The sequence below is a fragment of the Carex rostrata genome, chromosome 1 (assembly GCF_964058835.1).
Source record: "Carex rostrata chromosome 1, lpCarRost1.2, whole genome shotgun sequence".
Taxonomy (NCBI): Eukaryota; Viridiplantae; Streptophyta; class Magnoliopsida; order Poales; family Cyperaceae; genus Carex; species Carex rostrata.
Genome location: NC_135918.1, coordinates 4,927,745 through 4,946,040, shown reverse-complemented (window position 1 = coordinate 4,946,040; position 18,296 = coordinate 4,927,745). Strand labels below are relative to the sequence as shown.

Genomic DNA, 18,296 nt, shown 5'->3' with positions numbered 1-18,296 from the left:
GAAATGAAGGTCTGACCGACGATTATTTGTTGAGTTATAAATTTCGGAGAAGAGTGGAGGGAAGAGAGAAAAATAAGGTGGCCTTTACGTGTAACTTTCAATTTGAGATACATACGAAGTGAACTTGTTGCTTTTTTCCTCTTTCTTTTTCGTCCTTTTTCTTTCCTTCCATGATTTTTTTCTCATTTCCTTTAATGAGAGAGTTGTGGAGGCCAGAGCACAGCTGTCTTTTGCAAATTCAGTTAACGCATCATGCTGATCAAACTTGAAAGGATAATCACTGCACATTATTTACGTTGTGACTAAGACACGCCGTAGCTGATTATGTTGATAACTTTTTTTTCATAATTTAATTTAAGTTAGTTTATTCAAATTTCATCATTTGATCAAGATCTAATTACATATGATTCACGTAACCACATGCCACGCTATGATCAGACTTTCGCGCAATTTGTCATGGCAAATTAATAAAAAAAAAAATCACGCCAAGCGAATATTTACAACACAGGACACGCGAGTCATGACACGTGCCGCATCTAATTACGCTTTGACTTTTTTAGATCCCTAAATTCAGTGATATTCTCTCAGCCAAATAAAAAAAAAGAAAAGAAGTGATACTCTTCAGTCTCAGCCGTCACTAACTGATCATCCCTCAATTTATCGAAGAGAGAAGCTAAATTTCAGAATAAAACAGAAGAAAATTGCATGTTCTTCTTACCTTCTCCACCAATTTCACACCTTAAAATATCTGAAATAATTAGAAAAATAATCTTGAAGTACAAATTAGCAAGTAGTCACACACACACACACACAAAAAAAACTACACATGTTCTGTTAAGCCCTATAAACATATACAATCAGTCTACTTAGAAACAGCCGCACACTAAATTTCCGAGGACAACCTACCACACGTTACGCCTGAGCAACGTATTTGTCACAACGGTACCTCCCTCTAACATACTAAATTACTGGAATTATATTGAAGGGATACATGTATCCCTTTGTCACTGGCGGTGACCCACAGGAAGTGGGACTACTTTAAAGAAAGGAACACTTCTCTGAGGTAATGATCCATCCTCTTCATCATCATCGAATTCAAGAACATAGCTGGTGATAAGAATTAAAAAAAAAAAAAAAAATACCAAATTAAGCTTTTTTAAAGGACAAAAAATCAATTTTAAGGGTTTGCTGCATTTGAAGATTGGAGTCTATAGTATGGAGAAAGACATTTTTGGTACCAGCTAGATGAAGTCAATTTTAAATGGGACGCCCTCTCAGGCTAAAATCTTAATACGGACTTCATGTCTTCGGACTACAGATGAGTCAAGTTTGTTCTTTCTTGTGCAAGGTCAATATGTGTTTCCACTGACCAATGTATGTTTTGCGCAACTACAAATGTGCTTTAATTGTGAAAATGGAGACTTACTCATCAGATTTCTTCTGAATTTCATGTTTAATGAACGGGAGAACATCAGAGAGCATAAAAAAGTCGGTCAGTATAAGTACAGAGACATCAAGTGATGAAAAAAATAATTTAATTAATTAACATATATAAAAAGATTACCTTGCGATGAGAATTGACAACAGTAGCCTTGTACAAAGCAGTTGTACCAGGATAAACTGCTAGAACTTGTTGTCCCTGGGAAAATTCTGGAGCACTTGAGGGATCACTTTTTTTAGGAAAAGGTATTATCTGAGTCATCGGCAAACTATATTTCCTGCAAATGAGGCATTAAAAGCACTTTAAGCTGGCAATAAATTACACGAACGCTAAATAATTACCACCTTCAAATTCGCAAAAATAATAAACGAAAAGGTTGTTGGGCAAATACAAGAAAGAGCCCAAATGTGTTGGACCCATTGGTTCATTTATGGTCAGATAGCATCCAGTAAAGTATGCCACAAAGGCTTCTTAAAATAGGTTGACAAGAGGCACAATTTATGCAGGCTAAGTTATTAAAGTAGCAACAGAGATTCAATCTACTTTTAATGTTCTCCTTTTTTTTTGAGATAGAAAGATGTCTAAGTCTTCCGACTTCCATTTAATGTCCACAACGGACCCCTCATCCGGATTTCGAAACCACGACCTCCCACACAGAGGGTGTTGCCCTTTGCCACTAGACTAAAGGCTGGTTCTTATGTTATCCTTATTTTAATTCGCTTTTTCTAAATAATTTGCAACATGCTTTCAAAACATACTTCTGCATTGTTTCTTCATCGTCTCCTGGTTCTTCATCAAGCACTTCAAATCTACACAACACAAAACAAGGGTAAGACGATTTCAAGCCTTCAACAGCATGTAAATGGAAACAAAAAATTCTTATTCAGTTTACTTACTCTTTCGTGTCCCTATCAAAGTGTGTAACTTTGACGATAAACCACTCATCCTTTTCAGCATTGTCAGGTGTGACTCTTGCGGCTACCTGAAATTGCTTAATTTTGTGAGGAGCGTTGCTCATTCACAAAGAAGTTAGTTACTTGGTAAGTTTGAGGGGAAATACTTTTCCTCATGCAAAGGCACGCTAGAAAATTTCTTGCACAAGAAACTTTTTGTTTTATGTAAAACAATGCATTGAAGTTGGTGCGTGATACTTAATTGACAAAACCATAATCCTTGCCAAAAAGAATTGAACTTATCAACGAATAGCCAATGGTCTAGTTCTATAGATATGAACAAGCTGGTCCCCACAAGGTGATAGTATCACTGTATCAGAATATAAAGAAGTAAAATAACCTGCTCTCCTTTTAGGCTGGCAGCTTGATCAAGTTGGCTTCTTATTGAAGGTGCTGTGAATCGTGATGTATCCGTATCCATCTTCCTCTTCTTCTTCGGCTCATTAACTTCTGTAATTAAATACAAGCGCTATTAGTCTAATTTTCAGAAGTTTGGCCCTAGCATCGACAATAATAATATGTCTCAGTAATTATTATTTATTTTTCCTTTTTTTGGGACCTCATGCACTTACCACTCTTTTTTCTTGTCACGACAGACAGTCCTGACGGTGTCAGTCCATCCAGCATATTAACCAAAACATTTGTGACACTGCAAGATAATAGAGGCACGTTACCATAAAAAGTTTGCACAGATAGTCTTTTAGATAAAACTGATTTGACAGGAAAAGAGAAATAAGTTTCTTCAAATTCAAGCCACCATTTCAAATTTGTATTAAACATGCATCGGAGTTAATTGATTCGTTACATAGGTTTTGGTGTTTTGTATAGGCATGGAATGTAGAAATCACCAAAGGGTCAAAGCCTAGTGATACTTAATATAGTTAATAATTTTTTTCACAAAACATACTTTTTTTTTAACAACTTTGAGAATTCTTTTAGATGTTGATCAAAGATCTACTATATGGGAAACTTTTTAGCTAAAAATAATAAGATAAAATTAGTAGACAGGTCATGCCATGTTTTACATATCAATAGTAAAGCGAAAAGGAAAAAATCAGTTATATTAAAAAATTAAAAAACAAATCAGTAATCTGCAGTACCTGGCTTCACTTTCAGAAAGGTCTTTAGCATGTCCATACAATGATCGAAGCTTAGTTAACACAGCATCAAGCGACTTTTCAACCATTTCAGGAGCTGCATCAAGAAGATATTTAATCAAAAAAGCAAGTAATAAACAAAACGACAAAATTAAAAAAAAAAAAAAAGTTAAGGAAGTGACAATTAAAGTGCTGGAAAAAGAGACTAACAAGACGAGATTTTTTTGTGCAGCTTGTTGATTTCCAGGCAAGTATCGTCTAGTTCCTTTCTCACTTGATCGAGTTCCTTCGCCTTTTCCAGTATTACGCCGATTTCTCCACTCGTCGTCATCCCCTCAATTCAATTGTTTTCGATTCGATTCGATTTCTGATTGGGGGTTAGCAATCGGGTAGATGGGGTCTTAGAATTCGAAGTCCGTTACTTGTGTAGTTGTGCTCAAGCAATCGATTTCTTATCCATTATAAGCTTCGCCGAGGAGATCTCTCTTTGGAACGAACCTATGTCGTCTGTTTTCTGCTGTTTTTTTCCAATGTTGCTTGCTTTTTCTCTTTTAGTCTTTTTAGATTTTTTTTTTTCTGTGGTTACCTCTTTTGTTTTGATCCAAACCAGATTCTGACGGAGTTCAACTAAGATTCCGGATTGGATGCCACTTGGTTGGAACCGCGATAAACGGGAAGGTCTAGACCGTAAGAGCATTTAGTAAAATTCCCAAAAGAAAAAAAAATACAGCTGTCAACGATCAAATAAAAAAATAGAATTTTTAACTTTTAAAATTTTACTTTTGTGTAATTAACTTTTAATTAATTTTAACGGTCACGTCAGTAATTATTACTAAAAATAGTTATAATAAAGGAAACGAGAAAAAAGTTACGTTAAATCGTTAGAAAGCGATTTATTTTTTCTTTCTAATTAAAAATTGCGTTACATCTCACAAAAATAGAATAAAATTTGCTAATGTGTATTTAGAAATAAAAATTAAATTAATTATATAATGATTGTATATTTTATAATTACAAGTCTAAAATATAAATGTTATAAATTTTGTTATTTACAGATCATTAAATTATTATCATAAAAAATTAAGTTCATTTTTATTTTAAACATCTATGCTCGTACAATTAACTTTTAATTATTTATAGCGGTTACATCAGTAATTATTATTAAAATCAGTTAAGAGTGGCAGGAACGAGGAAACAGAGCCACTTAAAACAGTTAGAAAGTGATTTCTTTAAAATAAATCTAAGTTAGAAATTACACTGCATCTCAAAAGGTAGAATAATAAACATCAGCTTAATTTTAGAAACTTAAAAGAAATTTTCAATACATATGCTCCAACGTGAGATTTTAGAGATATTACGTATGAAGTATACTTAATTTAATTATATAGTGATTGTATATTTTATAATTACAAATCTAATAAATGTTAAAAAAAATTATTATTTTACAGATTATTAAGTCATTATTAAATAATCTTCAATTAAGTCTGTATTATATAGAACTTAAAAATAAAAATAAAAATAAAAAGTTTATAACAATACTTTTAAAATCAATTTTGAATTTAAGCTTCATTTCATCCCAGCTTCATTTCTATTATACAACGAGGTCAGTGAACCGAGCACAAAATAACTAGTTTTTAATAATTATATGTGGAAACTAAAGGGGGAATTTCACATGTACCCTTCAAAAAATTTCAAATTACGCTAATTTTTGTTCTAAAATTAATAATATTATATATACCCTTCCAAATTTAAAATGCTCACAGATATACTTGATTCGCTATCTTTTTCTATTAAAACTAATTTTAAATTTATAATGTTCTCATTTCACCATTTATTATATAATTAAAAATACATAGCTTGTATAAGAGAATTGTGAAACATTTCAATTGGTTGATTTATAAAGAGTAAATGGTTTATTTATGTACTTGTAGTGCATACATGATAGTATACAAACATACGTTTATGTGTGCATTAAAATAAACCATTTGTCATCACAAACTGAAAATATTAGAAAACAACACATATATCTTACACAGACTATATATTTTTCATTTAAAAAAAAAAGATAAATTGAGAAGTTTATAAATTTAGAATAAGTTTTAATTGAAAAGACAATAAATTGAATAAATTTGTAAGTTTTAAAAATTTAGAACAGTAAATATAATATCATGAGTTCTAAAAGGGGAATACATAATTTTGAAACTTTTAAAAGATAGGCATGAAGTTGCTTCTAAAATGACCTGGTGCATGTAATATTTTTTTCATATTTGAGCATCACTCGCCATTGTTGCCAACATTCCACTAGAATTCACAAGTAAAAGAATCTCAAAGTTCTAACAAAAAGTAATTTATAGCCCACAAACAAAAAGTAAAACTACAGAAAATTATATTATATAATTCATAAGTCAAACAATCACAAAATCTTATTTTAGCACAGTTTTGTATTGGCATAAAACAGTACCATTTTTTAATGCCATAGCTGAAATATATCATATACTTCGATTTTTTATCGTAAAAGTAAGAGAATTAAGAAAACAAAATATGATTTTGCTTATGTTTCAATATCAACATTTTTTTCCCTATTATTCAACTGTTAACTTCTTCAATAAAAATCATATGAAAAATAAATTTCCAAAAGAGAGAATTCAATAAGCTGGTAACATTTGTCACTTCAAAATAATAAAAATAAATGTAATTTTTAAAATGGACAATAATTAGAATTATTTACAAAATTTGTAAGGCACGGTAACATTTTATAGTAAACGTTGGAAGTCAAGTTACTCAACTATTTAATATCTACAAGAAATTTCTCCATTTGAGTTTTGAACTCGTGACCTCTCACACTGAGGTTATTATTTTTGTCACTAAACTAAATGCTGCTTCTCAAAATGCAGTAACATTTAGCAAAAAGCAGTTTATATTCGTTATATTTTATGTTTATACAAAATTAGGAATAAGTTTATAGTGTTGGTGACAAAGTTTAGGACTTGGGAACAATAGCTATATATGCCAGTGCCTAGTGCCTAATAAGATAAAGAGGTACTTAAACTTTCAGTTATATTCTATTGAAAAGGTACTCAATTTTGATGAAAGAAAAAATGTAAACGAGTTACCAAATCCACGAACTAGTTTCCCGACTTGAATAACTTAATTCGCGGTCGCTAGGATAATTTTCAAATTACATGTGACAATTTTATTTGGAAGGGGGGATTTCATGTATATCCTTCAAAAACTTTGAAATTATGTGTTTCCATGTAAAACTCATAATATCATATTTATCCCTCTAAATTTTAAAAAAACTAACAAATTTATTCAATTTATTACCTTTTATATTTAAACTTATTTTAAATTTACAAAGTTTTCATTTTATCTTTTAATAAAACATAAAAATATGTAGTCTATTTTTTTAGGGCAAATGATTCATTTCTTTACTTGTAACACATAGTGGCGTTTAGGCATACGCTCGTGTGCATGTTACAAGTAAGAAAATGAATCGTTTTTCCTCATAACCGGCCAATTAGAAGACAAAACGTTTCTCTTAAACATGCCACATTTTTTTTTTTTATATTTTTTATAAAATGTAAAATCGGTACTATAAATTTAAAATGTGTTATAATAGATAAGACAATAAATTGGGTAAATTTGTGAGTTTATTAAATTTAGAGGGATAAATATGATATTATGAATTTTAGAGGGGGAATACATAACTTTTGAGGAACATACATGAAATCCCCCCTATTTGAAAAATCAGAACTGTATGATAATTTTATAGAATGTAAGGTTTTTTATAATGAAATTGTTTTTAAAACGTTACGTGGTGAATAAAATTATTTTGTGTTCGCTTGTTCATTTTGTATGAGATTTTTTTTCAATTTACGAATGTTAAAAACAATTAAAATTAATTGTATAAGTGTAATGTTTTTTAAAACTAACTTCTGAATTAATTTTAGTCATTTATATTCAAATTTCACGGCAGATGTTCACAGTCTGCGTAGCACTCAATTGTAACGGAAAATTATTCCTAAAATAACCGAATATGTTAGTCAAACGAGCTAAAACAAAAAAAGGCAGCACGACTTAGGGTCTCAGACTTTGCTGAAATCACAGAAGTTCCGAAGCCTTTTTCTCTTTCGTTTTTTTTATGAATGATTTTGCTTGTTTACTAATAAACGTGTGCCACGTCACATAACACATTCTTTTTTTTTTTGCAGGTTAAGCCCGTAGGCATTACATCTCTTCTCACATTTCTATTACATTTGCTATTTCTATAAAGAGATAGATTTTAGAAGTAATTATATTTCTTGTCACTCCAGAGAGGGTATGTATAAGTATAACCCGTGTATTTCCATCCTTCATTCCTGCCTTTAATTGCTAGATAATTGGCCAACTCGCTGTGACCTCTACTTGTGGGAAAATTTTATGAAATATCCCACTTCTCAAAAAGTTCAATCCAAATACACTCCCTTTAAATTTCTTGACAAAATACTCTTGTGGAACCCCACATTAACCCCTCCTAACCCTCCCTCCTCTTTACTTTCAGTGTTTTGACTTTTGACCCAGAAATTTTCTTTTTACCCCACCTGTCTCCAGAATGGCAATTACAGTACACAGTTATCACACTAGAAGCATTGGAGATGGTGGTGTCGGATCATGCGCCTATACTATTATCATGCAAGAATGCAGCAACTCAACCTAAAAGAATGCGACTAGAGACCTTTTGGTTTGACTATGAAATGCCAAAGAGCATGGTGCAAGTGCTATGGACGAATCAGGTCACACCCCCACAACAAAGATTGCAGGACTTTACAAAAAAAACTTTAATCCTGAATAAGGCTCTTTCTCTGTGGCATAAGGAAGAATTTAATAAAATGGATGCCCAACTAACCTTTTGCAAAAAAGCTATTTTATTTCTAGACAAAATAGAAGAAAGAAGGGTACTGGCTAGGCATGAATTCATACTGAGGATAAAGATCAGGGAGCGGGCATTCAAGTTGGCAAACAATGTTAGTTGGGAGCGGGCATTCAAGTTGGCCTAACCCTCCCTCCTCTTTACTTTCAGTGTTTTGACTTTTGACCCAGAAATTTTCTTTTTACCCCCGTCGTTAGCTCTGATTACTTTCAGTCCACCAGTACCTATTTCTGATGACATGTTGCCCAGGAAATCAGATGCACTCACAATTAATTGAAAGCCTAGATATTAGATAATATACGGCCAATGACAAACAGTAGGTCACTGATATGTGGGACCCAGTAGGCCAGTACCATGAACCTTTACATGTGTGTGCATAGCTTGTTTAGTTGTGAGTTCTGTCTATTGTTTACTTGCAAGAAGCAGGGTTAGTTCTGAAGATTTGGAGGTCTAAGGCAGGAGAAAATTTTGAGCCTTTTACATATACAAGTTTTTTATGAGGCTGACACTTTCATAAATACTTCAACACCATATGATTATTAAGTCATTTTTGCATTTTCAAATTCCAAACAGTCGATTAGAACAGTTCAATATGATATCCATATTAAAACGTGCATGCTTGGAGACCAAATTCTATATTTTTTTGGAAGCTTTTTTACCATTTTTTAAGATAGGTAGAAAGTTATTATTTTATGGTTCAGAATCTTCTGAATCAATAGATTTTCTATCTATCTTAAAAAATAGTAAAAAAACTCAAAAAAAAATGTAAAATTGGTCTTCAAGCACCTTTTTACCTTTTAATTTGAATATCATGTTAAACGGTTTAGATCGACTATTTGGACTTTTAAAAAGAAAAAACAACTTATAAGCATATGGTGTATGGAAGCAATTATTCAGTCTGATTTTTTATTAATATGCCATTAGATCATATCTATTTATAGAAAAAATTGAGCCTTTTATATATACAAAATTTGGGATCTAATATTTTATTTATCTTTAATATATGCAAATTAATTAATTTATATTTATACAAATATTTCTTTAGGGGCCCCTGGACATTAGGGCCTGGAGCGGTCGCCCTAGCTGTCCAGCACCAAAGCCGGGCATGGCAGGAAGTAGCATATGCAAGCTATTATTAGTTAGCTTGTTTAGCATATGGGACGGGACGGACAAATCCGTCCGTGAATTTTTTTTTTCTTTTTTTGCTTGTGGGACGAAAAAGTCTACACCGTTCCGAGTATTTCTTTTGTGGCTGTCGGACGGGAACGAGCTTACCGTCTCTAATTTTTCTGTTTAGTTAATTTAATTAGTAGGCGACAGAGTTGGATTAGTGGGAATGGGGTAAAATGTCCCGTCCGGTGGTTTCGTTTTATCTATTAATAAAAAAATCGATCACCTTTCATAATATTTTATTTATTTATTTTCTATTAATAAAAAAATCGGTCAGATATGTACCCTGCTGTGTGTAAACCTACGGGCATTTGATAACACAAAAAAAAAATTGTAAGCGTGAATTACGTACAAATTTATTCACGCTTAATATAAACATACGGCCCACTTGACGCACACCCATAGGCGGACACGAATTCGGGTCACCTCAGGTGCCTGACTCGAGCAAATTAGGCTCAGATTAGTTCTTTAACTCGGCACGAATTTCAAAACGAATCACTATCGTTTTTATAGGTACAGAATTGACTTTGGCCCAGCTGAAATTAATTTGAACCGTCTGTTTTGTAATTTGCTCGAGTTAGGTACCTAGGAGGATACGGATTCAGTATCTGACACCGGACAATTATCGTCACCTTTAAAAATTGTATCGTTATTTTTTTTTAAAAGATTGGTAGTGAAAAGGAGTAGAACTAGGGTGCTCTTAAGCTCACCAAAGTGTTAACTCTAAAACTCATCAAATTAATTTTACATGACGAATTCAAACTGTTAAAATTAATTTAGTGTGATGCGTCTACATGTGAAATTTTTAAACATTCGAATTAATTTAGTATAAAGTCAAGTGGTCAAAAAACGTTCAAAAAATAAATGCACTAAAATTAATTTATTAACCTTCTAATTTTGACCAATTGACTTTATACTAAACTAATTCGAATGTTTAAAAATTTCACATGTAGACGCATCACACGTAAGATAGGCGGGTTCCAACGGTTTGAATTCGTCATTTGAAATAGATTTGATGGGTTTTGGAGTTAAACTCACCAAACACTTTGGTGAGCTCAAGAACACCCTAGTTCTACACTTCTACTCTAGTGAAAAGTGTATCATTATTACTGTAGTGTAGTATTATGGAAGATCTCGTGGTGCCTGGATTCATACTCTGTAGTGTTGCAACAAACATTTGCTTCATCACAATACTGTGTTGTAATTTCGGAAGACCTTATCCAGTTACTGAAGTTGTTATATTTCAATGTTTCTTGCCAATAAAGTAGCTTGCTCCAGGCAGGATGTTCAATATAACCTTTAGTTGTGACTTAACAAATGTACCAATTCCTCTATTACAAGTGTGCATTGAATCCGTTTGCTATGGCCTATGATATTAAATATGAGTTAAGCAAGTTATTCGTATTGGTTTAATTAGTACGCATCACCGCCTTTACCCTACAACAGAGATTAGATACAACAAACATCCAAGCTAAACTCTTCGATTAAGAACTAGCTTATCATGAAATAAAGCACGACTGTTCTGTTCCTCGCCGGCTCCATACATATTTGACACCAATAAATAATAAAAAAAAACTGAGAAAAACCTACTTTTATTTGGACACTTGAATTTCCAATTTTTTTTAGCTGTTGAAAATTAACTAGATTGTGGTCCAGTCATAGCAGCTGACGGCCCGTGATTCAAAGGATGATGATACCTGCATGCAGGGCCAAATTTGCAGACACCCCAGTGACTGTAGTATACACAGACAGGCTGATCCTGGATAGCAAAGTTTGCCGAAACTTAGATAAGTAAATAAACAAATAAAACAATACACGAGAAGTTCTTTCATAGGGAAATCTGATTTTTTTTTTGGCCCCCATCTACTACACTCGGTTAAATGTAGTCTCTCAATTTTTCTTTGGTATCAGAAGCATCCCAAATTATGGCACTTGGTTAAACCGGACAAATTTATTGGTTCAGTTAGCAGCCCCATGAGAAATTTTTTATTTGGTTGAGTTAGATCTTTAGCCTACCCCAACTTGTTTGGGACTAAAGGCTTGGTTGTTGTTGTTGAGTTAGATCTTCCAATTAATTGTAAAGTTGTCAAATAAAAATCTGTCAAAATCATTATTGAACCTCACATAACTTGTAAAACTAATCAACATTAATAATGCTTGTTTACTTATTTACTAATTTGTATAAACAGATCAGCCAATTCAACTAGTAACAAGAGTGATGAATTCAGGGGGCTAGACGAACAAATAAGAAGTTCAATGGCTCAAAGTTGAACAAGTGCAATATTTTAGGAATGAGAAGGTTGTTGGAACCAAGTGCAGTAGCCAATGGGGTGAAAATCAAAATTTCCTCTTCTTTTATTTAGGACAAGACTTAATTTAGTATACAAATAATTAACCATAATTTTTATTTAATTTATACTCGCAACATACATGCAGATGTTATTTTCTTCTGAAAACTTCTCTTTCTGTTTAATTTATATTTATAGGAAGTTGTCAATTTTACTTATAGAACACATTTACAAGCCCGCCTTTGGCATAATTCTGGACCCGCTCCATACCAAAAATAACACATAACAGAGGGCACTATTCAGTTCTATACAAGGAATCCTTGATTACTGGTAGACACCACTACAATTCAATTCGCAACACCAAAGATCCCCATACCAATGCTAGCCTGGTCAGCATTATATAGTTGCATAGTTTAGGACTAATCAACTCTTTAAGTAAACGACATGAATGGTTGTAGAAGTACTATCCAATTCTCATTTCGAACTGGATGTAGCAGAATTCCCATTTTGGCACTTTGCATCATTTTGATCACTTGAAACTTTTGAAATGTAGGAAAATTCTAATTTGTGCTGGTACAGAATGAGTCACTTTTTATTTAAAGGTAAATCACCCAATGAACACATCTAAGCTTCTCCAGATTTGAAAATGATGGCAAAAGGCTGACGTACAAATCAACACTCTGGGGCCGAAATGGGAACTTTGAAACTCAAGGACCATACCAGAAAATGTTTCTATGACATGTTGTATTATTAGTTAGGTCAAGAAATAACTACCGGATTAAGAGGCAAACCAACTGATGTAAGAGCTCCAGGCGAATTTGAAGAGGCATGACCCTTGGGATGGTGAAACTTGCAAGCGTGTTTGTATTTGCAAAACCCATTCCTAACAAAATGCTGGCACTCAGGCTGGCCAGGCCTCTCTGGATATTCATCAAAAGGAGGTTGATGATGCATGCTAGCGTGACTCACATTTGCAGGTTGATAATTCTGAACTGGAACAAAGTATGGGTTCACCGGTACCTAAACATGACCAAAATCAGCATCCACTCATACAAAGAGGGAGCACACAAGTAAAATGCAGAATTACACTGAACCTTAGAGGTGCAAACAATAGGCCCACAAAAGAGAATAATAAAATTATCAAAATGCCATTTGACCCCTGCAAAATTAGGACAAATATCACGTCTACATCCCCTAATGTAAGTCTTCAGCAGGTTGTAAGTCGGCCCTCATTGTTATTTCTAATGCGATGTAGAGTTAAGCATTAATGCAGGAGTCTGTTTGTCTTAAAGTAAATGAAGTAGTTAAAAGTACAAAGTCTATTTTTCTTTTTCCTTTTATCTTTTTTTTTTTCTTTCTCATTGTTTGCTTTTGGGGGGAAGGGGGAATACTTCTTATGTTCTATAGGCTACACATGACAATGTTTATTTTGCATAAACATAAAAAAGATGCATGAAATTTTGAAGGGGAATGCACAAAATTCCTCAAAACATAAAAGGAGGACAGATCTGACAGGCACCATAATCCTAATGCCTGGTGCCAGTCAGCATATATTATAGTTCGTAGGCACTCCTTGGAACTGAGATGCTGGTGGACATGCACCTGAAAATCTGGTACAAAAGCCACCACTACCTGATAGCCGTTCCAGTCTTGATTTGGAAAAATTCCATGAGGCGGCATAATTCCAGGGGCATATGAAGGAGGTGCTGCAGCCGCATACTGCATTGGCTCTTTCAATGCTGTTCCCTGCTCAGGCCAAGAGGGCACAGAGGGGACTGGTACTGGTGGATGTGCTTGAGTTGTTGGTGCAGCCTTTTCTTTGGAGGATCCATAATTATTACTTTTTTTGTTATTATTGTCACGATTTTCTCCCTGTAAAGCCACGACTGTTGGATCAGGGTGATTAAACTTGCAGTAAGTCGAGTACTTGCAACTACCAGTCCGCATATAGTATGGGCACTCCTTTTCACTCTGAACAAAAAAAGTTGCAAGGAACACCGAGGTCAAATTCAATATTTGTTCTTTTGCACTTAATACATTTTATATTTTTTATCTTTGAAACTAACTAATGTTATTTGATCCTTGCATAAAACCCACGACTGAAAATATCTATCCCATTAATTTTGTAATTTTAACTCCATTTCTTATAGTTCTCATCCACAATTTATCAAAGTGATGTCTGCTAGCTTTTAAAGATGATCGTGAAATACATTCAAGTTGTTAGAAAAATGTTGAGGGCAATTTAGTCAGTTTTGCTTGACTTGATCTTGGTTTTAAAAATTGAATGTCATTTGCTTGTAACCCAAAAGATGAGGAGTGTTAGTTGCAAATTTCAGAAGTGCTGGGTCCTTGCTGCAAGAAATGATAAGTATGAAAAACAATATAGGGCCTCTTTTTTGCTCGAACTTGACATGGTTTAAACTAATTAGTAAAATACTAGTAACCCCAAAAATTTATAGGCATTAACTGCGAGATCAGAAATGTTGGATGTTATCTGCAAATCTACAGAAAATATTTTATGTTACTTCCTGGACATATAAAAGAATGTAAAGAATTTTCACAAGTTGCACAAAGCTGTTTCAAAAGTGATTAACGTACTGGTCTAATTGGAAGACCAAGAAAGTTGAGTTCTACTGGAGGAACATCTGGTTTTCCTTCGGGATGGAGATATCTACATGACTTCCCGAACTTGCATCCTCCAGGTGTAGAAAAATACTGCAAAAAATGTGCTTGTTACATGTGCAATGCAGAAAGAAAAATTGAAATTCAAGTATTAATGGCACTCTGCAGACTTATACATAGTAAGGTATTACATCAACAGCAACAAAACAATCACAACATAAAAATGAGTGTTTCGCTGACCTTGCACTCTTGTACAAAGGCTCCTGAAGTAGACTCCTTATCTTTTCCTTTAAAAGCCTTAAAACATAAAAGGAAATAACAAATGAGCAAGCCAGAAAGAAACAAACCTTAGAAAATATAGGCACAGTAACATATGTACAGAAAAAGTTAGTATATTTTTAAATCAAAGAAATAAGACTCATTACAATCTGCTGGTATTACACGGGGCTGATGTAAGTTGTTGCAGGGACTGTGTAAGAACCATACTTCATAAGACCCACATTAATGCACCAAACCAAAATGAAAATAAAGTGAATATAGTAATAAAAATAACCAATATACTAAAATTGACAAATAAGGTACGGATAATTAGTGCTGCATATGCTATATACAGTGTTTATAAATACTGCACCTACATTGAATTCTGCCTTCTTTGTTGGTAAAGAAATCATTTCAGCCTCCTGTAAAATTGTTGGAATAAGGATAGTAAGCAATTATAAAACAGTTTGAGCTACAATACATTTTAGTCATGACATGCTCTGGTTCCAATCAGATTCTGAAACAAGAAAAAAAATTCACCTCAAGCTCCTTCTGCTCAATTATAATCTTGTTCTTTTCTTCATTGACACCCTATAATATTAGCAAAAATTGAGCAATACATTATATACCAAATCAAAGCAGATAAACTGCAGGTTAGACCACCAAACTACATCAAAATAATCTGATAGAACTAAAGTGGTAAGTATTCACCTGAGGTTCTCTCTGCTCAACATATTCTGAAGACACTTCCTTTCCTTTATCATCACTCTTTTTACAGCAAATTTGACAAATCAACATGATAAAGGAAAAGCAAGTTACTGCAGTAAAAATACAGACTACAGGGACAATCAAATGAATTTGATAGCATGAAAAATTACCTGATCAGCATCAGATGATTTACCCGGCTTTGCCTAACAAATAAAGAAAGCATAAACAAGTTAGGTTGAGTGGTCAGTTTCATTAAATTTAATTAACTCAAACCATGCCAAAACAAGAAGCATTGCAGCAGATCATATGTTAATTTGGGGTTTATCTGTCTATCATCTACAATTTATTTACATGAAAACGCTAACAAACACAATCACCTGCAATTATATCCTTAATCCGTTAAATCTGATTTTACATTTTAATCACCTTGTTGTTCTTCTTCTTCTTTGGAGGGTGAGGGTGATTGAATTTACACTTCATTCCAAACCGGCAACTCGCATACCGCAAATAGAAAGGGCAATCTGGTTGTTCCAGCCTGACGGGATACCTCGGCTTCACAGACTTTCCCTCTTTCCCTTTCTTGAGAGAATCCGGTTCCAGATCCAGTTCCTCTTCACCATCAGCTCCCAGCCAACCATCACTCGATTTCTCCTCCGACAGCTTCAGATCGCACAATCCCTCGTTTAATGCATCTTGAGAATCGTCGTGAGGAGGAGATATGACGTCCCCTTCGGTCTGGGAGGAAGATGCTGTATCGGATTCGGGTGCAACCATTGCAAGAGTTTGGGGAAGAAGCAAACCCTAACTATGGAAATGAGAAGGGGCAGAGCAAGGCATAGTGATACAGATACTCGAGTGGAGCAGGCCGAGCAGCGAGTTAATTTGGTCCAAATTGTACCGAATTAAAATTAAAATAGTTTGCAGTGAAGAAAAATAAAGCGTAACTCTTTTTTTTTAATTTTCTTTTTAAATAAAGCGCTGATAAGGTTCTAAATAGCGTTATCGTCACTAAACTATGTTACATAGTATTTTTTTATTTTAATAAAAATATATCATATATTTGTATTAAATATCAACATTATCTAATTAGTCATTAAAAAATTATAATATTCATATTGAACCGATTCAAAATTCAAATTGCGACTCAAAATATCCATAGTGTCTATGGTACTATGCATATCACGGGTTGTTACCGTGCTACGGCTCTATATTCGAGTTTTCAAATCCTAACGGTCGATCCGAACCGTTCATCTTGTTCTCCATATTAATATGTGTTTGGAGACCAAATTTTACATTTTTTGAAATTTTTTTACTATTTTTTTAGATATTTAGAAAATCACTTGATCAGAAAATTCTGGACCATTCAAAAACAGTGATTTTCAATAAATCTAAAAAAATGGTAAAAAAATTTCAAAAAATATAAAATTTGGTCTCCAAACACATATTAATATGGAGAACAAGATGAACGGTTCAGATCGATCGTTAGAATTTGAAAACTCGAATATAGAGCCGTAGCACGGTGCCAAATCGTAATATGCATAGTACCATAGACTCACTCATACTAATATCATAAACTATCAATCTTTTTCTATTAAAAATATATTCAGCATCATGACATAACCTATATTTTTTCTATTTAAATTTCAAAATAACCTAGACATTATGGTATAATTAACTATCTTAATCTATTCAAAATATTCAAACTACCAAATAGTAAGTATTATTTTGTTACTTCAAGAAATATCTTAATATATTTAATCTGAGTCTTTATTTAAAGTCCATATAAATTGAAAAAAAAAAAAAAAAACAACTCATGTTGCATAGCACGCTGTAGCTTCCTTATTTAATTTTGTTTGATGGATCTCTCATTTAATAATTAATAGTTTAATATAAAGCTTAGTACGTCAATTGCAAAAAAAAAAAAATCACGGTTAAAATCCAATTTGAGCCTTTATTTAAAGTCTATATAAATTAAAAAAAAAAACTCATGTTACATAGCGTGCGCTATTTGCGTTATAGCAGACCGCTATTATCGCTATAGCGTCCGTAGCTCAAATAGCACATTTTGATGCTATAGCTTAGCGTTTATGATTCAAAAATACTGTAACACACTATTTAGAACAATGAGCACAGTACAAGAAAGGCATTTTTTTTTTGTATCTGTTAGCGAAAGCCATTGATTCTATGTCGGGAAGGAATAGAGCAACGGTGCAATTAGTTGCTGTTGCACGGACCATACAATAATAGCTTTTGTCTTTTGTAGTGGCAGATTTATTATCTAAATTTTGCTCTTTATTTTTTTATTTTTTTATTAAAAGGCACTAGTGCCCAGTTTCATTAGATAAATGAAACTATTACAAGGAGCCAACATCTGTTTTTAGAATAATCCTTAGAGAGAAGATACCACATGTACTTCTCTCTCTGCTTCTATGTTAATTTTGCTCTTTATTACTATTTATAAATTTGTTACTCAACTTTTATTTGTTTTTTTGTAACTACTAAATTTTGTAATTATTCTCATTAAATCACTGTGCTTGTAATCCAAAATACTAACAGAATGTTATGTAAATGTCCAATTCATCATTTTTTGAAAAATAAAAATTGTGAAAACAATTTGAAGACAACATTCACACCTTTTCTCTCTTCTTTTTCCTCTCTTCCTCCGTACAATTTCTTTCCCTCTTCCAAAATACTGAGCTATTCGATATCCATTTTGACGCTATCAAATAACTTTCAATTAAAGTATCCAACTATCCATCATAATTTTTTTTGAACAAAATGAATTAATTACAATCTTAATTAACAATTTGGCTTCATCTTCTTTTTTTTTTTTTGGATTACCGTGAAGTT

At 33.1% G+C, this 18,296-nt stretch overlaps 2 protein-coding genes and 1 long non-coding RNA gene across 18 annotated transcripts; all 3 read right to left on the bottom strand.

Annotated features, from left to right (window-relative positions):
* Positions 1-686: 686 nt before the first annotated feature.
* On the bottom strand, positions 687-4,099 carry LOC144553567 (SAGA-associated factor 29 homolog A-like). 11 transcript variants are annotated; one of them, XR_013511395.1, is made up of 10 exons: positions 3,702-4,094; positions 3,495-3,588; positions 2,967-3,043; positions 2,735-2,844; positions 2,338-2,432; positions 2,200-2,250; positions 1,565-1,718; positions 1,427-1,440; positions 805-1,107; positions 687-748 (listed from the first exon to the last, which is right to left on the bottom strand). XR_013511395.1 is itself a non-coding variant. In XM_078301818.1 (9 exons), the coding sequence occupies exons 1-9, from the start codon at positions 3,820-3,822 to the stop codon at positions 1,005-1,007; spliced, it is 816 nt and encodes a 271-aa protein (XP_078157944.1). In that variant the 5' UTR covers positions 3,823-4,098; the 3' UTR covers positions 746-1,004. The 11 variants fall into 11 exon arrangements, 10 of the variants coding, with proteins under 10 accessions (XP_078157944.1, XP_078157937.1, XP_078157929.1 ...); XM_078301818.1 differs by having other exon boundaries at positions 746-1,107; positions 1,427-1,437; positions 3,702-4,098; XM_078301811.1 differs by having other exon boundaries at positions 746-1,107; positions 2,735-2,841; positions 3,702-4,095.
* Positions 1,135-1,420, bottom strand: LOC144553628 (uncharacterized). Its single transcript, XR_013511401.1, has 2 exons — positions 1,239-1,420; positions 1,135-1,208 (listed from the first exon to the last, which is right to left on the bottom strand). It is a non-coding gene; the product is annotated as an uncharacterized LOC144553628 (long non-coding RNA).
* Positions 4,100-10,786: 6,687 nt separating the features above from the next.
* LOC144553532 (zinc finger CCCH domain-containing protein 65-like) lies at positions 10,787-16,324 on the bottom strand. 6 transcript variants are annotated; one of them, XM_078301774.1, is made up of 10 exons: positions 15,873-16,321; positions 15,617-15,649; positions 15,450-15,506; positions 15,279-15,329; positions 15,116-15,160; positions 14,721-14,777; positions 14,457-14,573; positions 13,491-13,829; positions 12,598-12,878; positions 10,787-10,930 (listed from the first exon to the last, which is right to left on the bottom strand). In XM_078301774.1, exons 1-9 carry the CDS (start codon positions 16,218-16,220, stop codon positions 12,618-12,620), a joined length of 1,308 nt encoding a protein of 435 aa, XP_078157900.1. In that variant the 5' UTR covers positions 16,221-16,321; the 3' UTR covers positions 10,787-10,930; positions 12,598-12,617. The 6 variants fall into 6 exon arrangements, with proteins under 6 accessions (XP_078157900.1, XP_078157867.1, XP_078157876.1 ...); XM_078301741.1 differs by lacking the exon at positions 10,787-10,930 and adding an exon at positions 10,954-11,329 and having other exon boundaries at positions 12,633-12,878; positions 15,873-16,320; XM_078301750.1 differs by lacking the exon at positions 10,787-10,930 and adding an exon at positions 10,954-11,329 and having other exon boundaries at positions 12,633-12,878; positions 15,116-15,157; positions 15,873-16,320.
* Positions 16,325-18,296: the final 1,972 nt, after the last annotated feature.